The 17,897-nt window shown below is 45.4% G+C and overlaps 1 protein-coding gene across 1 annotated transcript in view; it reads right to left on the bottom strand.

Moving 5' to 3' along the window:
- The window catches only part of pola1 (polymerase (DNA directed), alpha 1), a 373,540-nt gene that overhangs the window by 65,618 nt on the left and 290,025 nt on the right, over positions 1-17,897 (bottom strand). The window contains exon 36 of the mRNA XM_038802241.1: positions 13,933-14,029. Within this exon, the coding sequence (XP_038658169.1) occupies positions 13,933-14,029 (97 nt within the window). The remainder of the gene's footprint in view (positions 1-13,932; positions 14,030-17,897) is intronic.

Below are 17,897 nucleotides of genomic sequence, written 5' to 3'. Positions count from 1 at the left end.
AACGAGCACAGTAAGAAGTCTTAAAAACACCGGGTTAAAGTCCAACAGGTTTGTTTCAAATCACTACCTTTCGGAGCACTGCTCCTTCTTCAGGTGAATGAAGAGGTAGGTTCCAGAAACATATATATAGACAAAGTCAAAGATGCAAGACGATACTTTGAATGCGTGCATTTGCAGGTAATTAAGTCTTTACAGACCCTGAGTGCGAGGTAACCCCAGGTTAAAGAGGTGTGAATTGTCTCAAGCCAGGACAGTTGGTAGGATTTCACAAGCCCAGGCCAGATGGTCGGGGGTGAATGTAATGCGACATGAATCCCAGGTCCTGGTTGAGGCTGTACGCATGTGTGCGGAACTTGGCTATAAATATCTGCTCAGCCATGCTGCGCTGTTGCGCATCCGGAAGGCTGCCTTGGAGAATGCTTACTTGAAGATCAGAGGCTGAATGCCCTTGACTGCTGAAGTGTTCCCCGACTGTCGCGCGATGTCCGTTCATCCGTTGTCGCAGCGTCTGCATTGTCTCGCCAATGTACCACGCTTCGAGACATCCTTACCTACAGCGTATGAGGTAGACAACATGGCCGAGTTGCACGAGTATGTACCGCGTACTTGATGGGTGGTGTTCTCACTGTAATGGTGGTACCCATGTCGATGATCTGGCTCGTCTTGCAGGGATTGCCATGGCAGGGTTGTGTGGTGTCGTGGTCGCTGTCCTGAAGGCTGGGTAGTTTGCTGCAAACAGTGGTTTGTTTGAGGTTGCGCGGTTGTTTGAAGGCAAATAGTGCGGGTGTGGGGATGAGCTTAGCAAGATGTTCGTCTTCATCGATGACGTGTTGAAGGCTGCGAAGATGTCGTAGTTTCTCTGCTTCAGGGAAGTACTGGACGACGATGGGTACTCTGTCGGTTGTGTCCCGTGATTGTCTTCTGACGAGGTAGGTGTGGTTTTTTGCTGTGGCGTGTTGGAACTGTCGATCGATGAGTCGAGCGCCATATCCCATTCATACGAGGGCATCTTTCAGCGTCTGTAGATGTCTGTTATGCTCCTCCTCGCCTGAGCAGATCCTGTGTATACGGAGGGCTTGTCCATAGGGGATGGCTTCTTTAATGTGTTTAGGGTTGAAACTGGGGAAGTGGAATGTCGTGTCGTTATCCATCGGCTTGCGGTAAAGCGAAGTGCTGAGGTGACCGTCCTTGATGGAGATATCAGCCTATCCATCCCCTTAAAAAATCCTTGGCAAAAAGACTGGCAGGAATTGAAACAAAAGGTTTCTGGTGACGGTGATGTGCTGAACGAACACACATCAGGTGGCTATCTTCCCAACTAGAACCAAAAAGGTTAATTTCAGAAGAATTTGGCCTGAAAAGCCAACGGAAAAGAATCCCAAAAGAAAAGGAGATACAGTAGAGAAGATGCTGGCGAACGGAAGCTTGAGGGGCCAACGCGAGGGCAGACGCGGTGGAAAAAGACACGAACAGCGGGTGGACGAGCCGGTGGACCCACGAGGTGAGGTGGAATCCCTGGTCGCCCAAGAGCGGGGAAGACCGCCACCCCGAGCACTGGGGCTGACACCAGCCACACCCACCCCCTCCCCACCAGGGGATGGGCGGAGGATCTTCCTAAAAAAGGAGCTGGCTGCCATGAAGGAGGCAATAACCGAGATCCAGCAGCGGTGAAGGTGGTGCTGATGGAGGCGATGGTCTCCCTCCAGTGCACGATCAATGGTCTGGGGAAGAAAGTGCAGGCGCAGGAAAAAACAATCCAGGACCTCGAGAGAGCCTTGATGGACCAGAGCGACAGGGTTGTTGCTCTGGAAGCAGAGGTGAAAAGGTTGGTGACGACCAAGGGAAGTTTGAAGGAAAAGGTTGAGGACCAGGAGAACATTCAAATTGTGGGCCTGCCGGAAGGCATCAAAGGCATAGACACGACAGACTATATTGGCCAAATGCTGGGCAATCTAATTGAGAGAGACAGTATCCCTAAACCCCCAAAACCCAACAGGGCATACGGGTCGCTCTGGCTGAACCATAAAGCAGTGGAGCAGCTGAGTGCCATTATAGTAAAGTTGCACTAAAACCAGGATCGGGAAAGAATCCGGAGGTGGGCCGGGGGAGTGCGGTTTGGTATGTTATTCCCGGCCAGACTCTGGTACTCTTTACCAGAGTAAAGAACATTATTTCAACATCCCAACCGAGGCAAACAATTTATTTTATGAAAATAAATTTAGAGTACCCAATTATTTTTTTTGCAAATTAAGGGCCAATTTAGCGTGGCCGATCCACCTACCCTGCACATCTTTTTTTTAAAAATAAATTTAGATTACCCAATTATTTTTTCTATTAAGGGGCAATTTAGTGTAGCCAATCCACCTACTCTACACATTTTTGGGTTGTGGGGGCGAAACCCACGCAGACACGGGGAGAATGTACAAACTCCACACAGACAGTGACCCAGAGCCGGGATCGAACCTGGGACCTCAGCGCCGTGAGGCGGTTGTGCTAACCACTAGGCCACCGTGCTGCCCTCCCTGCACATCTTTTGGGTTGTGGGGGCGAAACCCACGCAGACATGGGGAGAATGAGCAAACTCCACACTGACAGTGACCCAGGGCTGGGATCCGAACCCATGTCGTCAATGCCGTAGGCAGCAGTGCTAACTACTGTGCTATATGTTGCCCTCGAGGCAAACAACTTTGTGCGGGCCAACGATCTGGACAGAGAATAAGCACAGCAGCGATGAAGGTGTGTCGGGGAGGATCGCAGAATAGAGACGGAATCAGAGACTGTAGTCTGGACTATGTGTTTGCGCTGGACTGTACTGCCTCGTTCTGAACAGAAAGAATGGGGACAGGAGAGAGCGAGGACAGGGAAAGCAGGTGAGGGGGCCGGAGAGGGGAATACAGGCAGTCAGAGAACTGGCGAGATCAGCCCTGGGAGGAGAGCCACCGTACTAGCATGGGAAGGCAGGCAGTAAGGGGGGCCACGGCGCACCTCTCAGCGGAGAGGGACCGCCTGGCTTGGGGGGGGGGGGGGGGGGGGGGGGGGGGGAAAGAGGGTAGAAAAAAAGGGTGGGGACACGGAAGTGTAGACGTAGGACGGGTGTACGGAAGAGACAGGGGACAAAACGGGGATAAAGAGTTGGCAACTGCATTGGCTTGGGCAGGCAGGGAGCCGGCCGGGAAAACAAGATGGCACTGCAGCCACTTTGGAGGTTCCCTAAACAAAGGGAGACCCCCAGAGTGCAGGGGCACACCCACGTGGCGTACACACAGTTGGCGGCCATGTTGGGTGCCTACTGGACAAGGGGAAACCCCGGAACACAGGACCCAACCTCACGGTGAGAACAGTGACCACAGCCATTTTAGACGGTCCCCTAACAAATGGAAACCTCGGAATGCAGGCCCGCATCCACCAGGTAAGTATGGTTGATACCGCAGGAACGGAGGGTCAGAAACCCCCCACCAGGATAGTTATCTGGAATGTAAGGGGACTGAACGGTCCAGTTAAAAGACCCAGAGTCTTCGCCCACGGACAGACTGCTGGTAAGAAAGGGCTGGGTGGGACAGACGTACCATTCATGCTATGGGACGAGGGTTTGGCGAGTAGCCATACTGATTAGTAAGAGGATGACGTTTACGGAGACCAGGACAGTTACGGACCCAGGGGGATGGTACATCATGGCCAGTGGTGTCCTACATGGGGCACCGGTGGTACTGGTAAATGTGTATGGGCCCAACTGGGACGACACAGACTTCATAAAAAGACCATGGCAGAAATCCCCGACATCGACACACAGCGACTGATTGTTGTTGGGGGGGGGGGGGGGGGGGCGGCGACGACTTTAACTGCGTACAGGACCCGTTGAACTACCGTTCAAATCCCAGAACAGGGAAAAAGACAGGCATGTCTTGAGAACTGGGAACATTCATGGAACAGATGGGGCCTGTGGACCCATGGAGGTCCCTGCACCCTGGCGAAAGGGAATTCTCGTTCTTCTCCTTGATCCACAAGGTATACACCAAGATCAACTTCTTTGCAGTGGGGAAAATCGGTGCTTCAAGGAATAGTAAGAGCGGAATACACCGCGATAGTCATCTCCGACCACGCTAGCACTACGTGGATGTGAGGTTGGAGACGGGCCGTGCCCAACGCCCCACATGGAGGTTGGACACGGACCTCCAGGCCGACAAGGCCTTCTGCCAGAAAACATCTCAGGCCACAGGTGACTATGTGAGTAACAACAGGAATGGGGAAGTCTCACCTTCCACTTTCCACCATCCACTTTCTGGGAGGCACTAAAGGCTGTGATCAAAGGGGAAATTATAGCCTGCAAGGTGCGCAGAGACAGGGAAGAGAGGGTGGGCAGGCAACAGCTGATTGACTCCACCCTGGAGGTCGACAGAAAATACTCCGAGGTCCTGACTGTCGAGCTGCTGGCGGAGAGGAAAAAACTACAAATGGACTTTAACCTGCTGTCACCCAGGAAAGCAGTGTACCAACTCCATCAGAGACAGAGGACCTTTCACGAACACGGAGAAAAGATGGCCGCCTACTGGCTCACCAGCTGAAAAAGCAGGCAGCCATGAGGGAACAAGTGCATGTATAGAATAGCAGAGGGAGACTGGTAATGGAACAAAAGAGGTCAATTGAGTATTTGAGACCTTCTACCGAGGGCTATACACCTCCGAGCCCGCCCGGGGGGCGGGCGGGGGGGGGAGAAGGAAACAGTTCCTTGACAGACTGGACATGCCAGTGGTGGGGGAGGACAGACGGGGGAACCGGAAGCACCAATAGACCTGGGAGAAATCACGGAGAACATCAGCTCCACACAGGTGGGGAAGGCGCCGGTACCGGAGGTGATCGTCTCCCTGGATGCTGAAAAGGTCTTTGACAGAATCGAATGGAAATACCTCCGAGGTACTGGAGCGGTTTGGGCTAGGGCAGAATTCGCCTTCTGGGTGAAATTCCTGTACAATGCTGATGGATTTATTATTCTTTTAAAATTTGCAGTACCCAATTAATTGTTTTCCGATTAAAGGACAATTTAGCATGGCCATTCCACCTAACCTGCACATCTTTGGGTTGTGGGGGTGAAACCCACGCAGACACGAGAAGAATATGAAAACTCCGCACGGACATTGACCCAGGGCCGAGATTCGAACCCGGATCCTCAGCGCCATAGGCAGCAGTGCTGACCACTCTGCCACGTGTCGCCCCTGGGTTCCCGGAGGACTTCTATAAAAAATTTGCGCCGGCCCTGGCCCCACATTTAAAGGACATGTTCGCAGACTCGCTGGTGAGGGGCACCCTGCCTCCTACGCTAACACATGCCACAATATCGCTGATACCCAAAAAAGTCAAAGCCCCGATGGGATGCGGCTCTGACAACCCCATTTCACTGCTGAATGTGGACTCGAAAATATTTGCGAAGGTCTTGGCCAAACGGCAGCGTACGAGAGGTGGTCGCAGAGGACCAGACAGGCTTTGTCGTGGGTAGGCAGCTTGCTGCGCCCCCGTGGGGAGACAACACCAGAGGTGTTCAGATCGATACCAATCATCACCAGAGGTGATTGTCTCCCTGCATGCAGAAAAGGTCTTCGACAGAATCGAGTGGAAATACCCCCGAGGTACTGGAGGGGTTTGGGCCAGGAGCAGGATTCAACTCCTGGGTGGAACTGCTGTACAACGCTCCCAAGGCAAGCGTTTGGACCAACACCACCATCTTTGAATACTTCTGGCTGCACAGAGGCACAAGGCAGGGATGCCCACTGTCCCCGCTCCTGTTTGCCCGAGCAATTGAACCCCTGGAGATCGCTCCGAGAGACGCGAAAAGCTGGAGGGGCATCCAAAGAGGAGACAGAGAGCACGGAGTCTCACTCTGCGGATGATCTGCTCCTCTGTGTCTCGGAACTGCAGAAAGGCCCGAGAACAATCATGCAGCACCTGAAAGAGTACGGAACCTTCTCGGGTTACAAACATAACCTGGACAAGAGCGACGCATTCCCGGCAAACCCAAACGGGGGAGGGGCAGAGCTGGAGAGACTCACATTCAAACTAGCCCTAAACAAATTCCGCTACCTGGGGATCCAGGGACTGGACACAGACACATAAGTGGAATCTGACCAGCCTGGTGGAGGAAGTCAAAAAGGACCTACAGGGGTGGGACACGCTCCCGCTCTCCCTGGCAAGGAGGGTGCAGACGATCGAAATGAACATACTGCCGAGGTTCCTCTTCATGTTCAGATCGATACCAATCTTCACCCCCAAGGCCTTTTTCCAAAACATAGACAAAATGATCATGGATGTTTATGTGTATGGGGGGGTGGGGGGGGGGGGGAGAGAGAGAGAGAGAAAGAACCCGAGAGACCCCCCATTTTTACTGCAAAGCAGAAAAGATAGGAGTGGCCTGGCTCTATCAAACTTACAATATTACCACTGAGCAGTTATGGCAGAGAGAGTGAGGGGATGAATACGGGAACCCACCACGGAATGGGTGCGGATGGGTGAGTCTTCCTGCAAGGGAACGACCCTCTGGGCCCTCGCCACGGCAGCACTCCCATCCCCCCCCCCGCCGACGAAACACACATCCTGCCCAGTGGTGGTGGCCACACCGAGGACGTGGAATCAGATGAAGCAACATTTCTGTCTGACCGAGATGTTGCACATGGCCCCCATCTGCGGAAGCCACAAGTTGCCACCAACCATGCTAGACACCACCTTTAAAAAATGGAGACAGGACGGGTGGGACGTTGACAGTCAGGGACTTTTACATGGGAACAGACTAGCAATACTGGGCGAACTGACTGAGGAACTACCGACAGGACAGGAACTTAGACACATACAGGTGAAGCACTTTCTCCGCAAGGAGACAGTAGGAAACCCCGGGGCCCTGGAGATCGCATTACTAGAGGACCTGAGAAACACGGACAGTAAGGAAGGGGGAAACTGTGGAAAATCTATGGACAGCTACTAGACAGGGCAAAGCCAGATGGAAATGAGGAGATGAACTGGGGACAGAAGTGGGCTGGGTATCTGGAGCGAAGCATTGAGCAGGGCTAACTCCACCTCCTCCTGCGCAGGGCTCAGCCTCATGCTAGTCTGTGGTTCAAAGTCGTGCACAGAGCGCACCTAACCAGAACCCGAATGAACAGGTTCTTCCCGGAGGTGGAGGATAAATGTGAACGGTGCCAGAGAGGCCCAGCTAACCACAACCACAAGTTTTAGATCTGACCCAAACTTGCAGGGTTTTGGACAGCCTTCTCTGCGGCAATGTCCAAGGTTGTGGGGGTGAGGGTGGAGCTGTGCCCAAGAGTAGTAATCTTCGTGGTATCAGAGCAGCCAAAGCTACACATGGGGAAAGAGGACCAACGGCCTAACTTTCACAGACTGGCTGGCAGACCTGGCGGAATTTTTCAAACATGGGGGCATTTTGTTGGCCTGTTCCAGGGTATATTCGAAGCCAACAGCAACTAGGGAAAAGGTGAGAGATGGGAGAAGATAGAAAGGGACACAGAACTCCGGCGCAAGGAGGGGCGGCGGGGGGGGGAGAGAGAGAGAGAGAGAGAGAGAGAGAGAGAGAGAGAGAGAGAGAGAAAAGAGAGGAGAGATCTCAGGGGAACTACAGGAATAAGCGCGGGGCGGAAGGCCCCTCCCAATCCACAAGGCAGGAAGCAGGAAACATAAAGGGAAGAGGATGGGTTGGGTTGGGTTGGGTTGGGTGAGGAGGGGCAAATAGGACACAGACAATATCACTATGTATATAAGAACTACGTGCTGTAAATATTAAATGTAAAGTGCTACTGTGTATAAATGGAAAATACCAATAAAAATATATTTTTTGAAATAATTGAAACAAAAACAGGAATCGCGGCAAAACATTCTCCTTTACTGCCTGCAACCAGCCTGCCAACGACAGAGGAAGATTATCCCACATCAACAAATCAGCCTTCACCCTCCCCACCAAGCTGGTGAAGTTAAACTTCCAAAGCCCTGCACAAACCCAGGCCACCTGCACTCCCAAATACCTAAAATGAGATGCCGCCAGGCAAAATGGTAACACCCTCGCCCCAATTCCCAGAGGAGAGACCACAAAATACTCGCTTTTCCCGAAATTCAATTTATACCCTGAAAACATCCCAAATCTCTGGAGCAATTCCATTATATTACTCACCAAAGAGAGTTCGACTGTGGAATATGCAGCAACAAATTATCTGCATATAAGGACACCCTATGTTCCATCCCCCCCCTCACTAACCCCCTTCCACAACCCCGAGATCCTCAGTGTAATAGCCAAGGGCTTTATAGCCAATGCAAACAGAAGGAAAGGGAAAAGGTGGTATCCCTGCCTTGTACCTCATAGAATTTACAGTGCAGAAGGAGGCCACTCAGCCCATCGAGTCTGCACCGGCACTTGGAAAGAGCAACCTACCCGAGGTCAACACCTCCACCCTATCCCCATAACCCAGTAACCCCACCCAACATTAAGGGCAATTTTGGACACTAAGGGCAATTGATCATGGCCAATCCACCTAACCTGCACATCTTTGGACTGTGGGAGGAAACCGGAGGACCCGGAGGAAACCCATGCACACACGGGGAGGATGTGCAGACTCTGCACAGACAGTGACCCAAGTCGGAATCGAACCTGGGACCCTGGAGCTGTGAAGCAATTGTGCTGTCCACAATGCTACCGTGCTGCACCTCTATGTAATGCAAAATACCCGGAGTTCATACTATTTGCGCGCACGCTCACCATCGGCTCCTTGTATAGCAGCTGCACTCACGCAACAAACTTCAGCCCAATCCCAAATTTCTCTCATACCGCCATCAAATAACTCCACTCCACCCAATCAAATGCCTTCTCTGCATTCAGCGCCACCACCACCTCAGTCTCCCTCGCCTCTGCCTGAGAAATAACCCCATTCAACAACCTCCTCACATTCGAGGACAATGGTCTTCCCTTTACAAACTCCGTCTGGTCCTCCCCAATCACCTTTGGGAGGCACCCTTCCAACCTTAGCACCAACACCTTGGCATCTACATTCAGCAGAGATATGGACCTATACATCCCACACTCCACTGGGTCCTTGTCCTTCTTTAGCAAAAGTGAGATGGAAGCCTGCCCCATTGTTTAAGTTTCTGTAATCTTCAATGAATGAATTTCTTTGACTATATATATATATATATATATATATATATATATATATATATATATATATATATACATACACACTAAAGCAAGCCCTGACTACAACAACAGCTTAACCTCGATGAAGGTCAATCAGAAGTTAAGGTTCAGATGAAGAGTCAAGTGGACTCGAAATGTTTAACTTTGTTTTCTCTCCCCCGACAGATGCTGCCCGACCTGTTGAGATTTTCCAGCATTCCCCGTTTTTGTTTGCTTAAGGTAGATGTTTCCAGATTTTGTTGAGGAACAAAGGTTAAGGGAGGCGAGGACTATGGGGATAGGGTGGGAAAGCGGAGCGGAGGTGGATCACTCACATTCTTACTGAATGCCGCAAAGAGGCTCGAGGAGCTGCTAGGTGCATCCTGCCCCTTATTTTTTCTGAACCCCTTATTAGCCTATGTTGAATAGTATTTAAGAATTGTGAAGCAGATTTGGCCAGAGATATGCTGCTGCAAAGCATCGATAAACCGATTGGTGGAATTGAACAAAGTGCTGTCACCAGCAAGCATTCAAAACTCGCTTTCCTTAATCAGCAACAGGCATTAAATGAGGCTTGCAATGAAATCAGTGTGGTTGGCTGGTTAAACATACTTCAATTCCCAGTAAATCCAGAGAAGTAAATTTGATTCAACTGGTCAAAAATGTATACTCGTCAGTCCTTCCACAACTGTTTTTCTGCCTAGTGCTATGAAAATTATCTTTTGTATTATTATCGGTCTTCTCTTTTTCTGGAGCCAGTACCTCGTCCTCATGAAGCTTCCTCGGGAGAGAGATGGGGATAATACTTAAGATGCTCCTATTCAGTTTCTAAACATACGAGAGAAGGGAGCTTGGACAACCAGATGAGTGCATGAATGGGCCCATATGCTTTTGGAAAACCTACCACTCTGGAAAAAGGGAAGCGCCTTCTCCTGCCGAGGCCCCCTAGCATCAGAGAAAGTTATCAACTTGCCAGCCAAGCAGTCAATGGCTCATTCACCTGCTTTCTGCAACAGTGCATTACGCATTAGCTGACCAGACATATGTCACCTCTTGCAGCCCAAAAGGAAATGGTGGGTTCGAAACTCGAAGGCAGTTTGACTTTCACCATTATGGCAGTGCACTGCCTGACAGGAGGTTTCAGGAACAAGAAGCAAAACATGGCAAAGTTCCACAGGTACCAACCTGTTTAAAAGGCAAGACAGAGAATAAAGCTCCTCTGACAAAGTGAGGAAATTATAGGACATTTCATACATGTGGCTCATTGAACAGATGTATGTGTGTTGATTCTTCATCTGGTTATCTTCCCTACAACCCATCCCCTTCACTGAAAAGAGAGCGGAATTCTCAGTGTAATTCCCATGCGTCAATGCAGGGAATTGTCATCTGTTTCTGAAAGTGAGCTTTCATGATAGGGGAGGGAATCACACTGAAGTTGTAAAGAGGCATAAAAAAAATTAAAGATGCAATCAATTCAAAATAAGAAAACAAAGTGCAAGTCAAAGAAGAAAGAGAAAAAACACGTTCCTTGAAATCACTTTGAAGGATCTTGCAGGAAAACCTTAAGAGTAATTGTCTTGGCTGTGTGGCTACAGAAGTGGGTCTGCTCCAGCTTTTACAGTTGCAGTGATGCACTGGAATTTCCAGGGTTGTCAGGGCATACCTCCAATTAGTGGCCATAATGGGACATCGGCCATCGAGCAACATGAGCAGAACCACTAGGACACACGCAAACTGTCCAACAACCTGGATCCCAGTCTTCTGCTACCAATGTGCAGCAGAGGATGTTCAGAAGCACCACACAAAGTTCTTTAAGAAGTCCCGTATTCCCAACTATACTTGTGACAGTTCGTCTAATGTTTCGTTTATTTTACAATAAGATGCTGACAAATTCTCAATAATTTCAAATTTAAAAGCATGAATTATCTAACTGAACAAATTTCAAGACTTATCGGACAATGACGTGCCCAATATGGAAAAGCTCCCCACTGTCCATGGGTAAGTGATTGAATTTGCCATGGACATTTATCAAGTAAGTAGGAATGGTGTAGAAAACGGAGTTCCATCTTAGGGGTAAAAACAAAGCAATTTTACAAAGGTTTTCAGGGGCATAGTGCTCTGTAAATTTACACTAAAGATAGATTCAAGAAAGAAGCAGCCAAATGCTAGTTTTGTGAAATTAAAAGAGCAGAACGAATACACCTCAAAATCCCAACATTTCAGGTCTGAAGAATTTCCTCTTCCGGTGCACAAAATGAAGACCTTTCCTCAGAATTGTGACACAGATAGCCAATTGGGTCCCATTCGGTTATAACATTCTCCAATGTTTTCTAGTTATTCCCGTGACCTTATGGCCATGGGACTTATGAACATTTAAGCAACATTTTCACAACTGTTTTATCCCCGAGCTTCCAGTTACAGCATTAATCATGCTAATTATACAAGTTCCTGTTTATTCAGTAAGGCAAGGGTTAAAATTGCATTTCTTCCCGTTAAACATTAATTTGTTACATTAACTTGTCTAGTGCATTCTCAATTAAGCTCAAGTAACCTTTTATACTAAAGTGATAATGGGTATGACTGAAAAAAAGAAGTGAATGTAAGACTCTCTTTCCTTTTGACTTGCAATTACTACAGTTATTATACTAATGTAATTATTTTATGAGTTTTTGTTTTAAAGTTGCAATGACTGTAACCCAAAAGAAATCAGATTAACCTCAGATTATCAAATTGGGTATCCTTGGTCTGCAATTAAATTTATCGTTACTTATTAAACTCCAACAAGTATACAATTAATATATGATATTGGTCAATGAGGAAAACTAGTACTTTCAAGAAACATAATTTCAATAACCTGTAAACAGCTTCCCCGAACAGGCGCCGGAATGTGGCGACTAGGGGCTTTTCACAGTAACTTCATTGACACTCGTGACAATAAGCGATTTTCATTTCATTTCAAATGGAACATACAAACGTAGCCAGTCTATTGTCTCAGCACTTAATGATCAACTTCAGGTTCACCTAATAATCTTAAATTATGACCTTGATGGAAAGTTTTCTTTTAACTTAAATGCAACAGCTTTCAAAAAATGTTTGGATAGGTGCTTTAACTGAAGTCTTTAGTAGCTGAAACTAGAAGGAATAGTTAACTTAAGTGAATACTGAATAACCAAAGTGGATAGGAGTAAGCAATATATTCAACAATTACTAAACTTCCTTTTGGCATTTTAAATATGTTGCACATCAGTTAATCTGTTATGAAACACGGGAGTACAGAAATTAAATTCAAAACTTTGTATATAGCTTACAGGGTCAGGTCATGTAGACAAGTTGTATGAACCTGGTTTGCATTCCCTTGAGTTTTAAAGGTTGAAGGGTAATCTAATAGGAGTTTTTAAATTAATTTAAATCTTGATGGATTGATTGATATTTATTGTCACATTTGGGCAGCATGGTAGCATAGTGGTTAGCATCAATGCTTCACAGCTCCAGGGTCCCAGGTTCGATTCCCGGCTGGGTCACTGTCTGTGTGGAGTCTGCACGTCCTCCCCGTGTGTGCGTGGGTTTCCTCCTGGTGCTCCGGTTTCCTCCCACAGTCCAAAGATGTGCGGGGTTAGGTGGATTGGCCATGCTAAATTGCCCGTAGTGTCCTAAAAAGTAAGGTTAAGGGGGGGTTGTTGGGTTACGGGTATAGGGTGGATACGTGTGTTTGAGTAGGGTGATCATTGCTCGGCACAACATCGAGGGCTGAAGGGCCTGTTCTGTGCTGTACTGTTCTAAATTCTAAACATGTACCGAAGTACAGTGAAAAGTATTTTTCTGCGGCCAAGGGAACATACACAGCATGTACATTGTAGACAAAAGAATAATCGACAGAGTACATTGACAAATGGTACATCAACAAATTGTGATTAAAGTGTGGAACAAGGGCCAAACAAAGCAGGTAGGTAGATACGGCAAAACTATTTTCTCTTGTGGAGGAATCCAGAACAAAGGTGCACCATCTTAAAATTAGAGTTAGGACATTTAAAACTGAAATTTGGCGGCACTGCTTCAGCACAAAGGTCAGTGAAAATCTGTGCCTTGCTCCCTAAAGCATTATGAATTCAGTTTCAATTGAAACTTGTATAGATAGACTTTTGATAGGTAAAGTATCAAGGGAAATGGACAAAAGACAGCTAAGTGCTGGGGTAAAGATCAACCATAACAGGCTGAGGGGTGGAATAGTCTACTCCTTGTGTATTCCAGTGACGTTACCACAACAATGCATCTTTTCTTCTTGAAATAAATAAATAATTTGTTTACCAAAGTGACTTGAACTAGAAACATTTTAGATAGTACATTCCTGTGTCAAAACCAATTGGGATAAACCCCACCGAAAATGTTAGTATGCCTTTCTCAATAAAATGCTGGCTAATTTTCTGCATACTTCCAGCGTTTCTAGTCTTTATTCCAGAACAGTATGTAATAGATATGTCCTCGTGGTGTGCTGGCGCACACATACTGAATGAAGCTCCTGGTATCAATTAAAGAAAATGTCAAGACACAATAAGATTGGGAAGATAAAAGCTGCGTAAGTAGATTGGGGAAGTCGCATCAAAACTGAACAAATTTCTTGTGTCAGGCCATAGCACTCACAAACTCATGTTCAACCAATTCCTTTCATGAATAAAGCCTATTGCCAAGCCCAGTATCTGTACATTTCCTTTCCATGAATATCATCATTAAACAATGGACATTGAACCCATTAGGATTTTTTATGCTGCTCTTACCTTTATCCTGTTCCGAAAGAACCTTTTCCAATGCATAATCCCAGTCAAATATGTAGCGGTAATAACATAGCTGGGTGTATAAGGCCTTATCAGGATACTGGAGGGGGAAGGGGGAAAAGAGAGAGAAAATGATACATTAATATGGCCATTGTTAGTCTGAATTCCAAGTACACCTTTTAAAAAACCCTTTTACAATATAACGGCATTACTTATAACTGGATGGTATGAAATATCCACTTCCAATTTACTTTCCTATGCTTCCATTAGCACTGCCATCATACTTTTTTAACTAATATTTAACCACACAACTAGGTTTAGATTGGGTTCTGCGACTAAAAGGAATGTGTTCTCAGCAAACTGCTCTTTTCACATCATCTGACAAATATGATAATCTGTACTATTTGTCAAAAATGTGATTACTTATTCATCTAAAAACCCAAGGATAGTGATTCAGTTATTTGTTTAGTTTTAGATTCAGCAGTAATTGACGGTACACATCTCCCTGACTGCACACATGCAGCTGGTTGAATAGAACAGTGAAATTGCCTCCTTCATAATAGTTTGTTTTGATAATGCATTGTGTGTCGAGATGATGAGAAACAGTTGCTGTCAATTTGATTAGCCATTATATTTTTATGTTAATTGCCATTATTGGGTCCATTCTGTTTAGTGTCACCATAGAAGCCATACAATGTTAGCATAAATAACAAATTTGAGTAAATTAGGAAGATATATTTTTGCCAATTCATTTTAATTGCCCCTCAGTCCTTCCGTTGGTTAACGCAGCTGTTGACCCATAATAAGCGCTAGGTCAATATGACTGCTTGTCAATTCAGAAATGCAAAGTGCTTTGTAGCTGGTAATGGATATACAACTACTCTTGCCAGCCAGCTGTAGCAGCCATTGACAATCTATATTGACAGCTACAGCAGAAATGGCAGCTACTTTCAATGCCCCTAATAAGAAATAAATTAGCCAACACCTATCCAGTGTCCTATAATGTAAAATAATGTCTAGGTTAAGAAGCATTTAAAAAAAAATAATTTTTAATTTGTTCTGTTTGCAGGGTTAGCAATACTGAAAACTCAACGCATGCCTTTCCCTGTCAAGAAAGCCATTTGCAATTTGTACATGTTGCCATGCCTTTCTAAACCTGAATGGTGTCAAATCTTTTGCTGTTGAAATCTGCAGTCACTATCTAAAAGCAAACCCATAGACTGGACTATTGTAACGATGCCAGCAACTTTGCTGTGCCATTCTCGGCTCCCATGAAGCATTTCGAGCTCAACTCCCACTCCCAAACAAATACTTCCACGAGAATAAATGAAAGCACCCAGTTCTATTTCGCCAGTTGGTGGCAAATTAATTTGTCAAAAAGCAAACAGGTCAGGCCAATTAAAACATTTATACAGTAGCACAAACAATTCTCACATTTGTATTTATTTCCCATGACAGAAAGACTCTACTCAAGTCTATTGTATATTTTCCATGGCTAATTAATTAACCTGTCTGGATCTATATATATCATTTAGTCAGTTTGGACAATTATAGATGGGATCCTATGATTCATTTTTCTCCGTTTAACTGTTTTTTTTTGAAAAAAAGAAAAATTGGAGGACCAACCTTTTACCCTGAAGAGGATCTAAATTCAATCAAATAAAGCAAACCACTTTGAGGAAAACATACCAGCAGAAATAAACGGTGTCAATTATCTTTTGGTTGCTTAGAGATGACTTAACGAGTTCCTGAGAACGGGCCATTAGCTAACATTTGCTTTTGCTATTAAAGCTGGATACCATTTTCACCTCTCTCCATCTCCTGCAGTTAGCACCTGTCTTTGTTTGGGAGTGACATCTATTTCTCTTTTCACCAGGAATTCAGCACATTTTTAGGCCTGAGTGAGTAAGGAGCAAACCAGCTGTGAAATTGTTTCTTAAGAGACTCTCCTCTTCATAACATTTGCGCAAGACCTTAATAAAGGAAATGACCTGTTGCCCTCCCCTGGCCAGTCAATTGCACATATGAAATATATTTCAGTAACACCATTTTTTTTTTTTGGTTATTGAAATAATTGGCGATCTAGTTCTAAAAGGCAGTATGATTACATCAAAATTACTTTCAAGACCTATGTATTTACAATAGATACAGTCATTTTCACCATGTCCTTAAATCCCATTTTGGGTGAATACCCTGAATAAAGCGAACCACTTTTTGCAGCTGCAGTTTTTAAAAAAAAATAATCAGTTCTCATGAAGCTAAAAATGTTCTTATTTTAGTTACTGTTAATGGGCTCAAATAAAGAAGGGAGGCTATCTGCATCTCAGGGTTGCGTGATGAGTCAATATCTGCAGAAAATATGTAAATCTTTACAAGGCAAACACAGTTGGAAACAAAGACATTTAGCTGATGCAGTATTTGATGTCTCCACTTTTTGTGCGCATAATTTCTTCCCATTGAAAGCTATAATTGCCTGCCATTTGACGATATTCATGCTCAATTTTTGAAATTAATTTCAACTGGGAAAATGTAGAAATGTCATCTCCATTGAAAGGGATTTGATTTCAATTATCCTTGCTCAAAGGACTGTGATTTCCAAATACACTTAAGCAAAATTATGACAAGAATTTTTGTTCCAGAAATTTACTGTTTAAAGACCGATTAGGCGATAAATGGACTCGCTTTGAATTGAAGTGAATGCACCAGTTTCCATCTGAAAGGCACTCAATTATCTTTGATTGCTCCTGTTACAATATATCAAATAGAGATACCTGCTATTGCTGTAATTTGTGTGAAAATTAACATGCTGCAATTTCCACAGGAAAAAAGGAAGCCCTAATGGGCATTTAAACGTACGTCAATAAAAGGCAAAGGGAAAAAAAATTTAATTTACTGAAAATATTACGAAATGCACCTGTACATAACTTTGACCAATTACAATTCAATCAAGCAGGGGTAACATTACTCTCTCATCTAATCTGGACACAATAATAGTCAATCTTTCGCCTTGCGATAAAAGTGGGTTGGCAACCATTTTCTGTCAATAAAACTGTGAAGCTCGAATTGAGTCAGGACAAGGGCTGGGTGAGGAGGTTAATGTTTTATTCAGCATACAGCTTAAGGTGCCACTTCAGAAAGACACATTAGCAAGAACTGATGATGGCAACCGTCCGACTGGCTGCATTTGTCCATGGTAGATGAGGAACCAAGGGGCAAAACATAAAACTGCACTGCCACTCTTCCCCCTTCCCAAAATAAGCAAACAAAAAGGATGACCAGTCATGTTGAGATGTCTTAATGTACATATTTTTTAAAAATCTGGTCATTCTCCTCATGTGCAAGCTAAGAAAAATAATGAAGAAAAATATATACCAAAGTAAAACTATCCAGTTTGGAGGTTTTCATCAATAGCCATAAGGTTTATATATAATACACACGCATGCACATGTCACAATGGTATCCATAACACAGACACGATGTACTGGCAACCGTACCCATTTATACCTGCTCACCTCGAGAGTCCTTGGGGATCCAGTTGTACTAATCTATTGGTTGATAGTGCTAAATAACATGTACACAATGTTTGGTACATTTCCTCAACAATATATTCCAAAGATACAAGCCAACAGAAAACCCAACATGGCAGCTACATTTAATCATAAAACTGCAATCCTGGGAGCCCAATTCAATAACCAAATATCACTAAGGAAAGAGGGAGACAACATGGTAACTTATGACAAAGAAGATAAGCTAAGGAAGTGAAAAACAAACGCCACCATGCAAGAATTTTTACTCCGTTCATTTCCTTGCAACATATTGCCCTACGAAATTGAGAAATTACCAGTGTGGGATCAAAGGAGAACAGAGCAATTCTATCTGAATACACACCTTTCTTCATAGCCAATCTAAATTGGTGCTCCCCGCTGTATAGAGGTCTCACAACATATTGCAACAAGAAGTTACGTTCA

Source organism: Scyliorhinus canicula, chromosome 7 (genome assembly GCF_902713615.1).
Source record: "Scyliorhinus canicula chromosome 7, sScyCan1.1, whole genome shotgun sequence".
Lineage (NCBI taxonomy): Eukaryota > Metazoa > Chordata > Chondrichthyes > Carcharhiniformes > Scyliorhinidae > Scyliorhinus > Scyliorhinus canicula.
Note: the sequence above shows the minus strand (reverse complement) of the source record. Positions and strands in the feature narration are given on the sequence as shown.